General features: G+C 39.9%; 1 protein-coding gene across 1 annotated transcript in view; it reads right to left on the bottom strand.

The window, feature by feature from the left end:
* Positions 1–872: 872 nt before the first annotated feature.
* The window catches only part of PPM1E (protein phosphatase, Mg2+/Mn2+ dependent 1E), a 115,570-nt gene continuing 97,721 nt past the window's right edge, over positions 873–18,721 (bottom strand). Inside the window, exons 2-7 of the mRNA XM_084650658.1 lie at positions 18,473–18,591; positions 12,086–12,285; positions 9,942–10,130; positions 7,577–7,720; positions 7,094–7,187; positions 873–6,791 (exon numbers count right to left, since the gene is read on the bottom strand). Coding sequence (XP_084506784.1) covers positions 5,734–6,791; positions 7,094–7,187; positions 7,577–7,720; positions 9,942–10,130; positions 12,086–12,285; positions 18,473–18,591 — 1,804 coding nt within the window. The 3' untranslated portion in view covers positions 873–5,733. The remainder of the gene's footprint in view (positions 6,792–7,093; positions 7,188–7,576; positions 7,721–9,941; positions 10,131–12,085; positions 12,286–18,472; positions 18,592–18,721) is intronic.

The following is an 18,721-nucleotide window of genomic DNA, read 5'->3' as shown; positions in this document are numbered from 1 at the left end:
GACTTCCACAACCAGTAGTCCTTAGGCACTCCCTCATGAACCAAATCTCTACTATAATGTGGATTTCTTTAGTCATTGTCTTGAGCTTGACTGCAGTGTTGTTCACTGTATCATCAGTTTGTGTATCAGTGTTCTAGGCTCTCTCAAATACAGTACTCATCAGATAGGCTGTGTGAAGATGATGTAAGTAGAAGCATTCATTTTGAGTAGTTTGAGCTCTCCCATTCTGTTGAATTTTAGCCTTGGCTTAAGTGCTTTTGAATTCATGTTAAGGTGTATTTGATTTAACCCTCTTTCAGTGGTTTTGCTAACTGGACATTGCCTCCCATCCTGATTCAGGAGCAGTCCAAGTTGATTCTAAGCATGAGAGACTTGGGGGAGATAAGTTGACTCCATGTCTCATGTAGGTCTTTGGTTATTCCAGTGTTACAGGGCCCCAGAACCCCATACACTTTGTTCCCTATGTGTCTTGCTAATAACAGCTTTCTCCAAATTCACTAGCAATTATGCTGCCACTTTTATGGATCCAAATCACTGGTCTGTATTCTCATGCATTGAAGTATCAAAGAGCTGAGTCCTTTGTGAACATTTGCCGAGTCCAGAACCATGTCTCCTGCTTGATAATTTAGAAATGAGGACCAACAGCCACCACTAGGGCTATGGGAGAAGCTGATTATTTAAAAGGTTGACCTAGGTGCTACACTTTCAACTAGAAGCTCTTTACTAGGAAAGGTCCTGGGGAGAGAGCCTGTTCTTGGATTAAAAATGAAAGCTAGGTATCTACACTTATTTCCTAGAAAAATCTTAATTTTAAACAGCAAAAAAAACTAACCCATTTGAGCAACTATATAACTCCCTCTCCACTTGTGATTTTTAGTTTCCTAGGAGTGGATAGTATTCTTTACTCCAGTTTCATAGTGAAACTGTCATCTAGAAGCTTTTGCTTACATACTGTTCAATACAATTGAGTGTGAGGGACTGGTGCATTTTAGTTGAAGTGTTAAGACAGCTTGTGAAAAATGCTCAGGCAGCTAGTTTACCAATCATACAGCGACTAATGCCAGGTCTGCAGGTCATTACAGAGCCCAGAATCACCTGGAGTTCTAAGATATAGTCCTTAAAGCACTGTGGAAAATTTAATGCTAACAGCAATGTTTAAAAAATACAGGGCACCTAAAAATGTAGGCTTGAAGTATGCAACTGTTGCACTTCCAGTAATGGGCTATTGCTGAAAATGGCACAAAGTCATCTGTTACAACTAAATGTCATTCAAATTCTGCACCTCCCTTTCTTTGTTATAAAATAGATAAGTCAATATGTGGCTCCCCTAGAGAGAGGTAATAAGATACCAATTCAGGTACAGTTTAGGGAGCTACAACCTTAAAGCATTTATACAGCCTACTCTGAATTCTAGATTTGCTTAAATTGAAGCACAGTGGTCAGATGCCCCTGCTTCCTACTCTGCGTGTCACACTCAGATGCATTTTTAGTAGTAGGTAAAAGCAGCTTAACCCTAGACTGAGAGCATCAATTTGAATTCTAAACAGTAAAATCCCATTAGACTACTGTACAGAAGCAGCTTAGCACAAGGAATGTGAGTTTGATATTTGCCTTTAAATAAGCAGACCACTGAAAAATGTTTTAAATTGTTTTATTAAGATATTGTTAAAATTTCAACATAGTGCTTATCCGTAAACATTAAATAAAATATGGGTGACTATTACATGGATTACAACTGACCTCATGAGCTGTAGAATAAGGTTTGCAAATGGAAAGCTCCCAACGCTGTAGCATAAAAATGATTGATTTACTCACTTCATAAAGAGCATTAGAACTTCCATGAACAAGAGAACACAAAGTATCTCTCAACAGAAGCACCTCGTGTAGGAGCTGGCACCACACCTGGAGCTCTCCAAACAAGTTACTACTTTGAGAAGAAGACAGGCTCAATCTCTGCCAACCCGGCCTAGTCCGTTTCCCCTAATTTGAAAGTAAAGAAATGCAGCAAAGAAAGATGTAAGTAAAAGAAAACAAATGCAGTCAATGTGTAAATACTTAAACTAAATCTTTGTAGGATTTTTTCTCTCTGATGCTTTAATGCTGGCAGCTAGTCTTTTAAGCCTGCTTAACAATGACTGGAAAAGGACATGAATATTTACGTTAGAGGTTGCATTTATGTTTCACTATTATTTATTGCATGCTATAAGGGTAGAAAGTTTTATTTGCTGTTGCAGAGTTATGATCTAAAGAAAGATTGCCCTAAATTGTAGGCATGAACAAAGCTGTAGTATCCCCTTTAATGGCTTTGTCTATGTGACTAGTGTTGAATGAGTGAATATACTGTGCTAAAACAGCCACTAATTTAGATCAATCTTTCTCCGTGCTACAACAGGATTTACTCTGTAGCAGATAGGATAGCATTGTGGACTTGAACTACAGCAGTCTCATCTGTAAACACTGAATTTCTTGTACCTCATGTTTATCTGTCCATAACACAATGCATTTTTCACTGACTGTGTTCCAAAAATGGAGCAGAGTTTGACAATGTACCACTATCAATGTGGTATAAATTAAAATCTGCTTTGACATTGTCCTTAAATGTTACACTGCAGACTAAACTAAATAAATAGTGAATTATTTTAACTTGCAAGGACAATTGATGGCACTTTTAGGTAAAGAAAAGTTATTTACATGTTTCCACTCACCTTTAGTGCAAATCGAAATGGGTTAACAGCTCCCTGGTCTGATGCTATACTGCTCTCTGCAACAGCAGACATTCCTCAAGAGTTGCACATTTAAAAAGTGTACACTGGAAACTATTGGAGGGGGGATTAAATTAATCCCTTTAAAACTCACAGTGAATAGCATACCAGTGAGTTCTGAACAGCTTCAGACAAAAAGCCTGAAGTCCATTTCTCAAAACCAACACAATTTTCACTACCTACCTTTTTATTCCTGCAAAACATGTTTAATAGGTAAACTGAAACTGATGCACATTGTGTTAACTTGAAAAAGGGATACTTCAGCTCTTTATTGAAAAGGTTATACAAATTTTATCACTACTGAGATGCACAATAAAATTACAAAACACAAGTCACAGACTGAATCTTAGAATTAACAGTTAATAAATACATTTATATAGATACTTTTATATTTGTCTATTTATCACCAGATAGACAATCAAAATACAAGATACAGAACATTTAAATACCATTAGTTAGAGGGGAACTTATTGCTTACGTTAGCAAGCAGCAAATAAGGGCACCAGATTTTGAACTGAAGAGAACTACTTCCTATCACCAGTGGCATTAAGAGAAAACATTGCGTTTCACAAAGCACTGCTTTTTTGTCTAGTGTGTAGAATCAAGAGCAGCATATATCAGACCAATAACCACTACTTTTATATGTATTATAGAATTTTAAAAGACTTACCTTACAAATGAATCTATCTACTCTAAATGAATACAGTGAAGAAATGAATACTTGCTATTTATACAATATTTTGCACTGGACTACACAGGAACTATGATGGCAATTTCCCTCCTAAATGGTCTGAGAAGCAGAATGATCATTTGTGAATCCACACCTAAAGAACTACACCCTTGACAAGAGAGCGTACACTCACTCCAGTACTTTTCAACCAGTCTTTCACGTTGGGAAGTTCTATCATCCATAACTTTATCTTGACATACTTACTTAAACAAGGAATTGCACTTACATCACCTTCCAATAAAAGTACAACTATCAAACAGAAGAGACTTTCAATGCATCTTCTACACTAGTGTGAGAAGTTTAAACAATGAAAAGGCAACAGCAAGATGCCCAAAATTGCATACTTTTAGTATTGTGTGGCTTCTCAAATTTCCTTAGTAAATCTGATTAGAAACATACAATACATCTGAAGAGAATGTTAACATCTAAGGCTTTTTAAGATGACAAATGTACAAGTCAATGACTCAATTATATTTATGGTTTTAAAAAACTGCAAAATAATTACAGGAATCTAAAACCACACTTCAACTCCTGTTTGCTTATAGCTTTTCACTATTTCATCAAATGTCTTTTAAAAGACAGACTTAAAGAGCAAGCTGAGATCAGTAAAGTTCGAGTCTCATGGTTTCAAATAATTTAGACTCTTAACTACTTAGCTAGAATTTGTTAAAATATTTAAATGTTAACAGTAAGGCTGATTTTTAAAGTGTTACTGCTAAGATTGAGTGGCATATTAAATCATTGCTAAAATTAAATGCTGTGGGAGAATTACATTTTATATTCATACCAGTGCCAAATGAGTATTCTCATAGTTAGTTATTGTGGCAAATAATAGTGGCAGGATGCCTAATATGTTGTCTGATGCATTCAACTGGAACAGTTTTAAATTACTTTTGTGTTCTAATTAACTATTCCTTTAAGTGTGTAAGACATCACCTCAAGGATAGGTTAGTGGGTGGTTGTTGTTTTTTAAATAATGCTGTTGTTCACTGGGATAAACAAATGGGCACCCCACATTTTTCATCTCTGCAAATCTAAATTTGTTGGAGCAGAGCTCTGGATTGTCAGTGCATTTTACGATCTCAGCTAAACAAAGCAACCACCCTCATTCATCTACATCCCCAGCATTTCCATTCACTTTGGGTTACTATAGCAGTCTCACATCCATTTTCTGACTCTATCGGGAACAACAAGAATTCAGTAGTAGTGATGTCACACTCACTCCAGCATTTTATCAGCCCTAAAAACTTCCAGTTTATTTTAAATTATGCCCTTGCAGCCTGGAAACTAACCTAAAACAAAATCCTGATCAAATTGTTTATTATTCTTAACAAGCAGTTCTACAGCATGATCAGTTTAGTGACAGCATATTGTACCCGGACATCATCTCAGACTGAGTTTCTTTCAACACCTGAGATGAAGGTGTGATGAGGATCTCATACCAATTAACCACAGTCCTGTTAGATTAAAGCCAGTTGACAACAGCCTCCTAAACTGACTGACTAATAAAAATGCCACTAAAAGCACCAAAAAGTTATGAAATCCCCCCATACTGTGTATCTATGTAGCCATAGGGAACAATTTTTTAAAAAAATACAAACACTTTTTTTCATATTCCACATTATATGTTACAGGAAATAATAGCTAAATCAATTGTATGTACCTTAGTCTAAGAACAGAGTAGAGTTTACAGCATGAATCTCTCCGTTCTTAAATTACCTGTTAATACCCTGTATGGCTTTTAGTCTTTTACCTGCAAAGTGGATGGTTTTCTATAGATTTCTCTCAATATTAGTCTAAATAAACAAAGGAAAAAAAATCACCTGGACTTCTGTGGAAACTCTAACCTGACCCTTTACAACATTTGGCATTCTAAAACAGGGTAGTGTTAAAAAAATAGTGCTCCATAGACATATCTCAGGCAGGTTCAACTTTATTTTCAGCTGCATTTTTTTTCAACAGTTTCTAACTGTGTCTATTCACCTGAGCCAACTAACCAGCTTGTCTAGTGAATGAGAATATAGATACTTACGTGCATGTGTTTGTGGGGGTGTACTTAGATAGAGTGGCATCACCAGCAGTTTTATTGTGACAAACTATTTTTTTAATTCCTTTGTCTATTTACATCTGAGCTGAGTTTTACAGGGAACCTTAACACAGATCTAAAATGCTCACCTTTTATTCTGGGATTGACTAAACTAGTTGTCTGAAGGGGGGATACAAGGAGGATGGTTATATTTTTCAGCTCTGATAAAGGTATGGATCTGGTGTATAATTACTCTGTCTTAGACTCAAGAGCATATTCTCACCATAAACTTTGTGACTATTCATCCTCCACCACAGAGAACTTCTTACCAACATCTTAATTTTACTGCCACTTTGGACAGGTAAGGACGGACCTAATCCTTCCATATGGGAAGGTTTGTGAGCAAAGAGATATGTGTGAAACTTTGGTTTGAGCCTGGCTCCACGTCCCTTCTTTGCATTGTAGAAGTGAGAAAAAGCAGAGACTCTTTTCCCCAAGGATCTGAATTGTTCCTTTTCCAATCCAGAAAAGCGTGGAGATAAACCCCCCATTCTGTAAATATGCTGCCCTATGGACCTCAAACTAAGAGAAGCAGAATATCCCCTTGGATCTGTCGGTTCAGCCACTGAAGATCCTGTGCTTTTTGGAGATTCATTCTTCGCTGTTGAGCCATTGACCAAATTGACTCCCTTTGGTAGGCTAGGACTAAACACTTGAACTGGTAACAAATGTTTGGCATTCTGAGGTTGGCTTGTTTCTGTTTTCATCAGGTCTAAATAGCGCTGGTCTTCAAACAGGTTAATTTTGGACCCTATGCTCAAGCTAGTTCTATCAGTGAAGGAATCCACTCGCCCATCATACCCTAGATCTGCAGGCGCTGAGCACTGGTGTTGAGGCCATGGCCGTTTGCAATCTCCATGGTTTTCTTTATCTTCCCCACTATCTTCTTGTCCTCCTTGAAAAGAGTTCTCTGTCCAGTCTGAGTCCTCACTAACATTTACTGCTGTGTTCATGTCCCTGAGAAATACTACAATGACAGTGATGTTGTCACTGGAGCCAGCATCTCGTGCTGATGCCACTAATTTGTGTGCCACCATGCTGCTATCTCCATTGTTCTCCTTCAGGTGGTCAGCCACCACCTTCACTGCCTCATCAGGATTTACTGTGTCATAGAAGCCATCGCAGGCTAAAATGAGGTAGTCTTCAGACCCATCCAGTACAGTGGAGGCGGAGTCTGCATCTCCACAGATATATGGCTTGTGCTCAGCATCCCCTGTGGAAAATGGAAAGCAAAGATATTTCAAATCTCAGGTTTTTGATTGGCATGTTGAGCGATAGGTGGCATCCTGGAACCCTTTTATTTATTCTCAGACAAGGAACCAATTATTCTTTTCCCTAAATTTAGAGGAGTCTCTTGGAATAACAGGCTAGACCAGCATCTGTTTTCCAGAAGAATGGAGAGAGTTGTTCCTGGTTCTATTTATCTGTTGTATTACACAGTGTGATCAATAGAAATCAAAAGATAATTAAAACAGGGAAGAGAAGTGGATGCAAGAATTAAAGTACATTTCCTACCAATAGCTCTGGAGACGGACAAACTCCCATTCACTCTCCAGGCCCCAAACCAGACTACACAGCCACCAAGGGCCTCAATGCGCTTCTTCTCGTCCTAAACCGCAAGGCAACATAAGAGTTGATCAGGTCTCTGTTGCCGTCATCAGACTCTGGGTGCCTTCAGCAATGTATTGGTGTTTTCACATGCACAGCAGTCCTGAGCCCATACTGCAAAGATTAGCACTTCAATTTCTGCAGGGGTTTTATCCTGCCCCCCTATCAGATCAGAACAAAAGGTTTTGACAACTCAGTAATCTTATCCAAAGCAATAGGAGTAACTGGACAGGTGCTTGCTCAGCTGTTCCAAAGGAGATAGACAAGGCGATCAATAATACAAAAGCTCTTTTATATGCGGACAGCAGTCATAAATCTTTGTTTGAAGTCAGAAAATAAATATGAAAAGTGAGAAGCTATCCATCTTCAGTTAAAACAGGCCATTCTTACCTCTCTATCCGGTTTATGAGGCTTCATTAGTTCCACAGCTTGGCCCTGTCTCACAAGCATCACCTGGGAGTCACCAAGCCAAGCTACATGCAGCATATTTCCTCGGATGAATGTTACCACACCAGTGGTGCCACACCGCAGGCTCTGGAAAAAATACGATCTACTAGTTTTAAATGGGCCAATGAAGATGAACTGGAATTGAAATGCCTTGAAACAACTTTCACTGCTTCCCTCAAAGCAGAACATGCTGACGTTCAAATAAGGCTGTTCTAATGGCAGAGAAATGGGGCTGCATTTGTTCTACATTTGCTACCATTCCATTCTCTCCCCCAAAGCCAACATGGCTGAATGCGAGTAACTGAAGTCACAATTTTGTCCTGTATGTCTGGTGAAAGTCTAATGTTCAAATCCTGCACTCTGCCACTGATTCACTTTGTAACCCTCTCGGGCACCCAGTTTCCCATCTGTGAAATGAATTGGTTTAACTTAACTACCTCAGAGAGTGAGTCACTTATAAAGTATCTTGAGATCCACCTTATGTGAAAAGTGCTAAGGAATGTGATCTCTTTGTGACGCTATGAAAGAATTTTAAAAAAAGTAATCAAAGAGCAAACACAATAAGTGTAACAACAAAAGAATAGAACTCCTCCTCCCCCTTCATAAATGTATTTTAGTGGTTGTGAAAGGTGCTGAATTGACAGTCCTGGAGAATTAAAAGCTCTGCTTATTCAAAGTGGACAACTATGCTGTGAACGGCAGCTGACCTGACTTGGAGTGATCGTTAAACCTCTCTGACCCATTCACTCATTGGCCTCTGTAGTGAGAATGCCAACAAGGGGGCAATTAGTGCTAACTGTAATGGTGGTTTCTGTGCTGTAGACAAACCCACTAGGCAATAGACTCTCACCTTTCCCCAACTTAACACAGTCATTGAGTATCTGGCCAGTGCCAGCCTGAGCTGGATTTGAACCAGTGCCCCATAAGTGGAAGAATGTTATCCCATTCCCATACTGATGTCCTATTTAAAAATATGTGTATACTCAAGGCTGTGTGTGAGCTGAGCTGAGCTAGTGCAAAGCCTTCCCCCTGGAGCCAGAACTGAAGTACTGGGGACAGGTAGTAAGGGAAAGTATTTTCAAGAGAAGGAGAAGGGTGTCTTTGACAGCATAGATTCAACCCAGTACCTACTGGCCATGTTTGTAAAGATTTCAGGTTCATTAATAATCAGTTGGCAAATACACTGTACCATGGACTCTCAGAGGCCTTGTGAAATTTAACATGGAATTGAGGATTTTGACCATACTTACCTCAAGCTTAAAAATTCCAAAGGGACCTGGGCCTGCCCCTGCAGTCTGTACATGCACGTGACTCCCAAAGTCAGTGAGTATTGTTTGCGTGCATCAAGACTGCAGCATCAGGCCCTACGTACATACCTAAGGGCTAAAAGAACAAATCCATTGCTGCTCCTTGTCCCTGGTTAAAACTTTTGCTACAACTACTTATACTTAATTTCTCACAATGACTCATTCTACCAAAACTTCTGTTGGATGTTAAACTCTAGTGCTTCCAATTTGTTCAGAATCAGCTGGCTTTAGTCAGTGACTCTGTGAATTTACACAGTGCCATTGGTGCGCTGGCTGCAGTTCTAGATGCAAGAGAACCAAAAGGTGACTAAAATAAGTAAGGTTCAATCCAATGTCCATTTTTATAAGCCTTAGTAGTTTCCTTTCACATGATGCGAAGTCAGTAACATCCATGAATAAAGCAACACGAAGAAAAAGATTCCTGGGAGACAGCGCTGGGTGTAGGAGAATGTGTATTTCTTGCACAACCTCGGGCCTTTTGCTCCCTACTTTAACTCCACCTCAGAGAGGCTAGACAACCGCCCATTCCAAATCCATCAATGTCATTTCCTAATCCTTCAGTGAGGGCTCACTGAAATGATTCATGGCAATCCCTGGCCATCTGGTGATTTATCACCCTAAAGACTTGGGTTCAAGGATAGTGGTGGGTTTCCTGCTTTCCAGGTTCATTACAGAGGTGTCATGCGTGAGCTCTAGTGAATAAGAGCCAATGAGGCTATCTGTCAAGCATTCGCTGCAAAAAAAGCTGCCTACCAGATCTGAGGAAGCAAGGGATGTGGTTGTACAGCAATGAAAGGGAAAAGCGATTGTCAAGTCCCATCCGGAACAGGCATGCAGTGGTTGTTGAGAGAGAAGCTGAACTCAGATGTGTAGGATGTTTGCTCTTCATCTCTCCCCATCTTGAAATTCGCATAATTTACTTTCATTTTTAAATAGAAGTTATTAAAAAAATAATCTTCAGAGTCAAAAAAAATTCCCTCCCCCCAATGATACTAACTCACCTCTCTGGCTGCCTTCTGAACAAAGCGTTCATCTGTCACCCGGAATGCTCTACACAGTGCCTCCGCTGGGTCATGTTGAAACATCTCCTGGTGTACCAAATTCACATGGAGATGGATGGAGGCATAGATGGCAGCATCCACCCCTCCATGACCATCAAATACTGCAAAATACGCTTGCTCCTCTTGGTCCTGCCAAGAGACAACCTTGAATCAAAAACTGATGAAGATAAGCAGTGCAGCTGGTTAACTGGACTATCATTAAAACCATTTAACTTGAGATTACTGGTGTCCCCACTGTGCTTTCACATTAGTGGTATAATGCAGTTAGAGAGGCAGAATCTCCACTTGAGAACTCAGCTAAACTCTTTGTTTATCATAATGTGGGAATATGCATACACAGTCAGATTATATAATTGACCAATTGCACTTGCTTAGCATGGGCAGGCATTATGCATGCATCATCTGCGTAGCTCTGCTAATGCACCTCACATCTGTTTTGTTATACCTTCAGTTATTCATGCCTAAACTTTTCTTGAATAAAAATGGTCATTCACACCAAAGTGTGGCAAGACTTTGTGAGCTGAACAGCCAGCCAGCTGGATGAGACCACCATGTGCTGAAAGCAAAATGCATAAATCCAGATTTGACCTCAGTTTCTTAGAGGTGAAATGCTAGGGCATTAAACTATGAAGCCACATAGCCCTAAGGTTTTTATTCAATCCACATCAGTTCAGGTATCTGTAATTAATACATTAATATGTACTGTCTCATCAGGTAGTTAAGTGTGATCACATTCTCAGCTCAAGAGAGGCAGAATACTTCATCTTCAACTCAGGCTTCTTGTCTTGCCCAAACTGCTCACAGAGGAAACAATGCTCCAGGAGCAAGAGACATCAGCGTCTGCATCCAATTTCTACACACAACTCACCAACCCACTGTCAGTGCCCACTCAACCTTGACAGCCATCTAAAGAACTAAAATATTTATACATTGTAATTTTTAAGTGATGGGCTCCAACACAAATTTGAGTGAAGAAAGGTGATAATTGACAGGCAAAGGAAACAAACCTACCTCAGTTTGCATTAACATAATACATCTTAAAGGCAAGAACTATGGGTGCAAGAAAATGCTTATTAAACTGACAAAGCATAATACAAATCAATTTTTCCATCATACTGATCCAGGTTATGTAATTCTTGCTACTTCACATACTTGCCATTTCACAATGTCTGAGATTTTACATCTGAAGAAAAGCTTGCATTAGGGTTTTGCTGATAAGTGATATGAAGAGATGGATGAAAGTAACCCTGGGCCAGGATCTACCAAAAAGTTGGTCCTGGTTGCTTTTTTGTGAACCTGTTCTCCCAGGAGGACTGGTTTTTACCTCCTTTCCTTCTCCTGCTTTTGACTTCTTGATGTTTCTCCCAAAAAACATGGTAGTTCAGCAGCACAGGCCTGGCTCAGCAGGCAACTAAACAGCTCTGAGTTGCACCATTACCTCTTTCTCAGTTTGTGATTCTCTGCTATCTGGGCAATCCTCAGTCAAATAGAGGATCCTGCCTCAGCTTACTCCTTAGTAACACAATGCACTGGCTGCCACAAGGGGAACTCTATGTTACTGTTGAGTCTCAGGCCACTAAATCCGAGGAGCATTGCAGAACCCATACTGCTCTCAATCTCCATGAAGGTGAATGCACCCTATATTGTTCTCTCTGCTCTTCTGTTGCCAGCAGAATGCAAGTTTCTAGATTATAAGAAGGCCACCAGCCTTGTAAATGACAACATCTAAACAACAGGACAAAACTAGTCCAAATGAAGGGTGAAAATCTTACAATAAAATGCAGATTCCAGTTGGACGGGGGTGAAGCCACCCAGTAACTGGACAAGTGGCTACAGTAGGATGGGATAGGCACTAGGTATCTATGAAAGCTTCTGCTTCATCCTATATAGGCCATGGGCGTTCTGTGAGACCCATAAATATTTACACTACACTCCCTGAATTAATTTAGACAAGGCATGTGTCTCTTGGATCCCAACTATCTAAGGCTGGTCATATATACATCTTTCATTTTCACAGTAAAATGCTTACTAATTTCCCAAAACCCATATTCAGTATGTTAACTCACCCACATCAGCCCCCTTACCTCAAGGTTGAAGAGCATGTTGAAGTCAGGAATGCAGACATGCTTGTCTTCCATCTTCCTGCGCATGTTTTTGATGGCATGGATGGATGTCTCATAATAGCGGTAGGGCCTCCTTTGAAGTGGAAAGTCTTTCACCCAGCTGCTGCAGATCTCATGGAGTTTGCTGAAAACTGAGCGGGCTAACTTCACTGTCTCAATCTCTGAGGAGGCAAAAAGAAATAAAAGGCTTTCTAAAAATGCTATGAGAATTTGTCATTCAAGTGCATTATAAAGATGAAATAAAATCATGCTGGCCAGGCAACTGAGATACACCTCCAATTTGGAAACCCTGGATTCCGGTTCTAAAAGGAAAAGAGAGAGCCACCTACAGTATAATTAGCATTCGCCACGTAACAGCTGATTGATTGTATCCTACCTACTCCTGTGCCTTTACTGGACTCGGCAGCAAGCAATGAATGAGATTATATGCTTCCCCTGATAAGACCCATTTGCAGTTCCAGACAAGATGATGCAACCATGGCTCCTACAATGTCTGGGTTTAAACACTTCAAGGTGCAAATGAGCGACAACATTAAAAAGCAACTCAAGGCGCACGATTCTCCACATTTTTGCTCCAGTTTTGATCAGTGGAGTTACACCCCTATAGAACTGGAGCAGTGCAGCGATTAATAAGGCGTAGTAGGGTTTATAACATTTCTTTTAAGCACATGTTCATGGGTTTTCATTCAAATGGTATATTAACTGAGACATGTTCACAATTTAATGTTATTTTGTTTTCAGGTCCCAAAGTAGGTTGAGCCCAAAAGAAATCTTTGTGAGCAGGTGAAAAGTCCAGAGCAGCCTTCAGTTAAGGGGTGGGTGAGCTGTCACTTCGTAAAATCATTCTTAATATGTGCAGAGTCAGGCACTCGCAAACCATTCTGCAGTTATGAAAGTCTAGTTAGCTTCTTTTACTGGAAGAAAAAGCAGTAAGTAAACATGGGAGAACTGAACACATCTAAGGCTCTTTTCATATTACAGTTTCACCAGTCTGAGTCTCCAGGGTCCAATTTCAGCAGAAGTCTGTGTCTAGTTCCAATCGCCCTGCAGAAGTACCATATCCAAAGGGGGAAAAGGAAGGATGGGAACCATTCCACATCTGATTTCACAGAAACAGTGTCAGTATCAATAAGCAGCACCTTCTAATGATGGCCTAATTAACAGTCACTGGTAGAGTTAGGAAAAATGTAGCAAGCAAGACTCCTGGGATCTATTTCTAGCTCTGCTTATTTTTCACTGTGCCACCATGGGTAAGTAATTTATTCTAATTTCATATATGGAAAACTGAGCCTCAGTTTCCCCAGGTTTAATTACTTAGAGATCTTTCAGATTTTTGTTATTCTGTGTAAGTATTGTTATATGTTCAAGCAGAAACAGAAGACAGAGCATCAGGGAAGACCCTGGATACCTCCAAGGCTTCAGCCACTAGACCATGAGAGTTGGTTCTCCCATGTCCAGCTAAATAATATATAGCAAGGCTGAGAAAGGAATATCCTCCTCAGTGCTGTCAGCAATGTCACTGCTGGGCAACATGTGAAACAAGAACACAAATACTGCCTGAACCATCCAAATCATATCTTCTTCAGTCAGGGAACTTCATCCACAGATTTCATCATCCACTCTTTCCCATGGGCATGTTTGAGAGAAAACCTGTTGATTTTAATGTCACCTGTTCATTACAATTCAAAAATGCTTCTGAAGGATGAATGGAGAGAAATGATTTGCTGTGCTGAGAGATTAAATACTCTCCCCCTATGAGGTGTGTGCACAGTGGCAGCAGCGTCAATAATTGCTGTTTGAGATTAAAAAAAGGAGAGAGGCCCACAGTGGCTGATCCACCCCCTCACAGCTGTAAATTACTCAATCGTTAATGTTGTGGTGCTGAGCTGGAGCTGCGTCAGCTGTCATCGTGGCTGAATCATGTGGAATTTCATCTCCCTCCTGCTGCTACCTCAATGCTTCTCCAAGAATCTTCAGTGTTGGAAGTACAGTTTAATTGCACCACTGCTCGGAGGAAACCCAGGTCAGACATTTTTGTCCCTAATCTTGGTTGATTGGTTATCTTTGCAAAGGAGACTGGGGGGTTGGAAAGGCAAATTTGTGTCAATTTCTAAACTCTCCAGTCTCTCACTCACTGTCGATATCAGGCCTGACTCACTGCAGCAGATGGAGGAGAGATTCCCATTTATTTCATACAAATCATTTCTAGTGACAGCCAAATAATCAATGGCAGTGCTTCATCAATGTGTATGGAAAGAAAAGTACAATTTCTGAAGTGATATTTACATTTCCACAGCACTTTTCATCCACAGGTCTCAAAGGTCCTTCTATTAATAAATGCTTTAAGCTAGGTCTCTATCTTTGTTCAGCAGTTTTAGTAATACCCATCACTTATATTAGACAGACAAGTTAATATCTTTTATTGCACCTACATCTGTTGGGTGAGAAATTAACTTTACACAGAGCTCTTCTAAACTGAAGGAGAGCTCTGTGTAAAATCAAAAGCTTGTCTCTTTCACCAACAGAAGTTGGTCCAATAAAAAATCACCTCACCTCACCCACCTCGTCTCTCTAATATCCAGTGACCAACATGGCTACAACAACACTGCAAACGGTACTTATATAATATTGAACATTTTTTAAGTGCTGAACCACTATTATCTAATCCCCAAAACACTGATGTGATCTGAAGAAGAGAGGTTTTTACCCACAAAAGCTTATGCTCAAATATATCCGTTAGTCTTTAAGGTGCCACCAGACTCCTTGTTGTTTTTGTGGATACAGACTAACATGGCTACCCCCTGATACTTGACTTTGAATATGCTAATTCCACACTCTTACTTTCATACATCAGTGGGTTCAATTATACCTTTTTTCTTTTAAGGTAAGGATCCTCCCTGCATCAAACCTCTGATCAAAAGGTTGCCTTCCACATGCACCCCTCTGACTCCTTTTACAAAACTTGAATAGCAGAGGACTCCACAGATTCCATCATCCACTGTCACCCAGCAGAACCAAATGTGCCTCCTGAGGAGAAACTGAGGTGAGGAGACAAATTTGGGCAAATATCAAGTCCTTCTACTTTTTGCATTATATAGAGCAGCAAGTTTGGTGGACCTCTAAAACAAAAGCCTTCCCAGTATAGACTGATGCAGAGGTAGACATCAGAAGCACAAGGTTACAATCCATCTTGTTCTTTAGTCCTGAACTAATCTGAGCAGCTTTAAAGTCAGCAGTATGATATAAACTCAGGTCAAAATTTCAGGTTACAACAGGAATCCATTCTCAAACAACTGTGTCATAGATCGTTCAGGGCTTCCTCTGTTTCTCTCAAAGTGTAATGGCCTCCCCACATGAACACTAGTTAGGATCAGGCACAGGAAAGCAGTCAGTCACTAAATTCTTCTAAGTAACTATCCCAGGTTTCCTAAGTATAAGAATATTAGTCACAAATTAGTATCTGATCTTTTGCAATGAAAGCTCTTTCAGTTCTATGAATTGCTCCAACTAATATTTTTATTCAACACACCAACCCCTCATTCCTTGACTTAGTCATGTGTTTGCAAAACCATGATTTTTAGTGTATTATGTGAGGTGGAATTGCTTAATCTTACATTCACCGTAAATCAACTCATCACTTTGCTTTGGGTCCAGGACACCAGCTTATATTTCTCTTTCTTCACATTTCTTATTCTTTAATTTGCATTATTTAAGATGTATTTAAACCTCACTTATCTACATACGACCACATCATTCAGATATGGTCCTGCGTGGAGTCCCTGGTTTCATCTGGCTAACTGCTACACCAAGGTACATATCACAATGTATGATTGCTTCTTTGTATTACAGGTTTAAATACATTTTAACACACACCTACAGATGTTTTCATTTAAAACATCAGCTTCCTTAGATATTGTGTGTGGAGGCTTAGTTTGAAAAATGTCAAAATTTCCTTGGAGACTGTCAAATATTTATGAGAGTCTAAGAGATTTCAATTTGGAAATAATGAGGGCTGCTCAGCCAGAACAATGACAAATCTATGCCAGTCACCTGCTCAGGGTGAGACGCAGCAACACCTACAAACAGCAAAGCCCAGAGCCCATTGCCCAGGTTCCTCAGGTTTGTGGAGGCCTCTAAGAATCAGACCAGAAACTTCCCCTTTAGAGGCTGGAATGCTAAAGCTTTTATTTTCCCACAGTGCTATTTATAGCTTTTTATCAAAAGTAGGAGGGAGAGAGGAATAATAAGGGTTGCTGAATATATGGTTTCCACACCAAATGAAGGACTCCGGTCAACTCATTCTGTGGAATGTTATCCATCTTAATTAGCATCCTAGAGAGCTCTCCAAGGAAATGTAGTCAGCAGAATCCTGAGTGAGTTAGAACTTGTGGCCTTGACCAGACTGATGGGAAAGTCTTGCTATACAATAAGTACAAACAGAGAAAAGGAAAATTCCTTTTGTTTTTAACATTAAGTATTTTTTACATGACAGTCACTGAAACCCAAGACATTGCAAAGCTTTTGTAAAAATAATTACCAGCTGAAATCATTCAGAGTGAAATTCATTCCTTCCCACACAAAGCTGGCTTAAGGCAGATGGATTTCACCCTGCTAATATGTGCTCAGACAAGAAATTCAGGGAACTGAATCCAACCCTAGGCTACTAGAGGCTGGAATGAAGACCCTTTCTGAAGCACACAGGAGGGTATAGACACCCCTCACTTGCATGGCCACTCAATCTAATTCCTTCTTCTGACAAGAGCCTCTCACTGCAGAACTTAAGTAGTGACACAGATGCTGTGTGAGAGATCTGCATCCAAACTAATTTCACCTCAAGCAAATACAGTGGTAGCCACTCCAATGTCTGAGCAGCCTGTGAAATTTTCTGGGGTAACACAATATAGATAATACAGTGTCTGTTATGTGTCTAAGTATGTGTAGGGTCTATTGCATATGTGAAGACTTAACAGTTCATATTATAAAACAACGTATTTGAAAAGCAGCCAAACACCTGATTTCAGCTTTTTCCCCCCCATCTAGAAGCATACAGAGAGGAGCTGTTTCTGATGGCAGTAGATTTTTCAGATAGGTTGTTTAAAAATTTATTTGTAATTGTAAAGTCTGTAATTAGATCCTGATACTCATTTGCAATCTTAAAGTGTTTAATTTAAAGCTTTGCAATTCACTTTTTAATACCCTTTGCTCACATTTTGCTTTTAGAATTGTGATTGTGGTAACATGAAAACAGAAAAAGGAACATTCTGATGCTAAATATGTACCTCTTCCCCTCTACTGCCCTCCATATGTCTGTCTGTATAGAATTGGTCTCCTTTGTCCCTTCCCATCATCTCACCTCTGGTGGTGCGAGAGCCTTCTCTTCTACAACTCCTTGTGTCAGGGACAACTTTCCTCTGTCTCAGGGACTCCATCTCTTAAAATCTCATGTAAAAACATTTCTTTCCTCCTTTTATGCCCCTAAATGTTTTCTCCCTCTGCTATGGGAATATTGAATACGAGTAGAGAGGTTATATTACCTCTGCGTTTGGCACTGGTATGACTGCTCCTGCAATACTGTAGCTAGTTGTGGTATCCACACTTCAAGAAGGATGTTGAAAAATCGGAGAGGATTCGGAGAAGAGCCACAAGACTCATTAAAGGACTGGAAAACATGCCTTATAGCAAGGGACTCAAGGAGCTCAATTTATTTCCTTATCAAAGAGAAGATTAAGGAGTAGCTTGATCACAGTCTATATATACTGTACCTACTTGGAGAACAGACGTTTTATAACAGAGAGTTCCTCAATCTAGCAGACAAAGGTCTAAGATGATCTAGTGGCTGGAAGCAAGACAAATTCAGACTGGAAATAAGGTTCAAATTTTTAACAGTGAGGGTAATTAACCATTGGAACAACTTAGAAAGGGACTGTGGTGGATTCTCCATTACTGGAAATTTTTACATCAAGACTGGTTGTTTCTCTGGTGAGATGAGAGATGCTCTAGTGAACACAGCTATTGAACTTGACGTAGGAATTAATTCAGGAAAGTCCTATGGCCTATAATATGCAGGGGATCACAATGGTCCCTTCTGACTGAGGACATATGCCCCCTCCCCCCAGAATTGCTGCTTGGCTTGTATTGAGCATGCTCAGTAACATCTGCTGAAGCCACTGCTCTCACTCTGCCCCGCAATTAGTGGCTGGTATGGGTAGTCTCTGCCTTCTGGCCTTAAAAAAATCTACAAATTCTCTCTGAAATTGTACTGTTTTGCTCTGCAAAGTTTGCTGGGACACAGTTTGCATAAAAGATTGTATCAAAATAAAGTATGCTATAACACATATATGCACTTACGTATGATGCCTTCTGTACTATCCACATGCTTTGGTAAGTAGTGCACTGAAAGATCACCCTGAAGGACTTCATCTGATGTTGCTCTGGCTAAAGCAGCAGCCAAAAATGAAGGGCAATTACTGAAAAAGAAAATCACGAGAGAGATATTTTCAAACTGATTTCACAAGGTAACTGGCAACAGCATAATGCAGAACAACGCTTCCATTTGTAAAGTAACACCTACATTTGAAGGTTGTCCGAGATTTGTGA

The sequence above is a fragment of the Lepidochelys olivacea genome (assembly GCF_965140295.1).
Source record: "Lepidochelys olivacea isolate rLepOli2 genome assembly, chromosome: 17".
In the NCBI taxonomy this organism is placed as follows: domain Eukaryota; kingdom Metazoa; phylum Chordata; order Testudines; family Cheloniidae; genus Lepidochelys; species Lepidochelys olivacea.
Note: the sequence above shows the minus strand (reverse complement) of the source record. Positions and strands in the feature narration are given on the sequence as shown.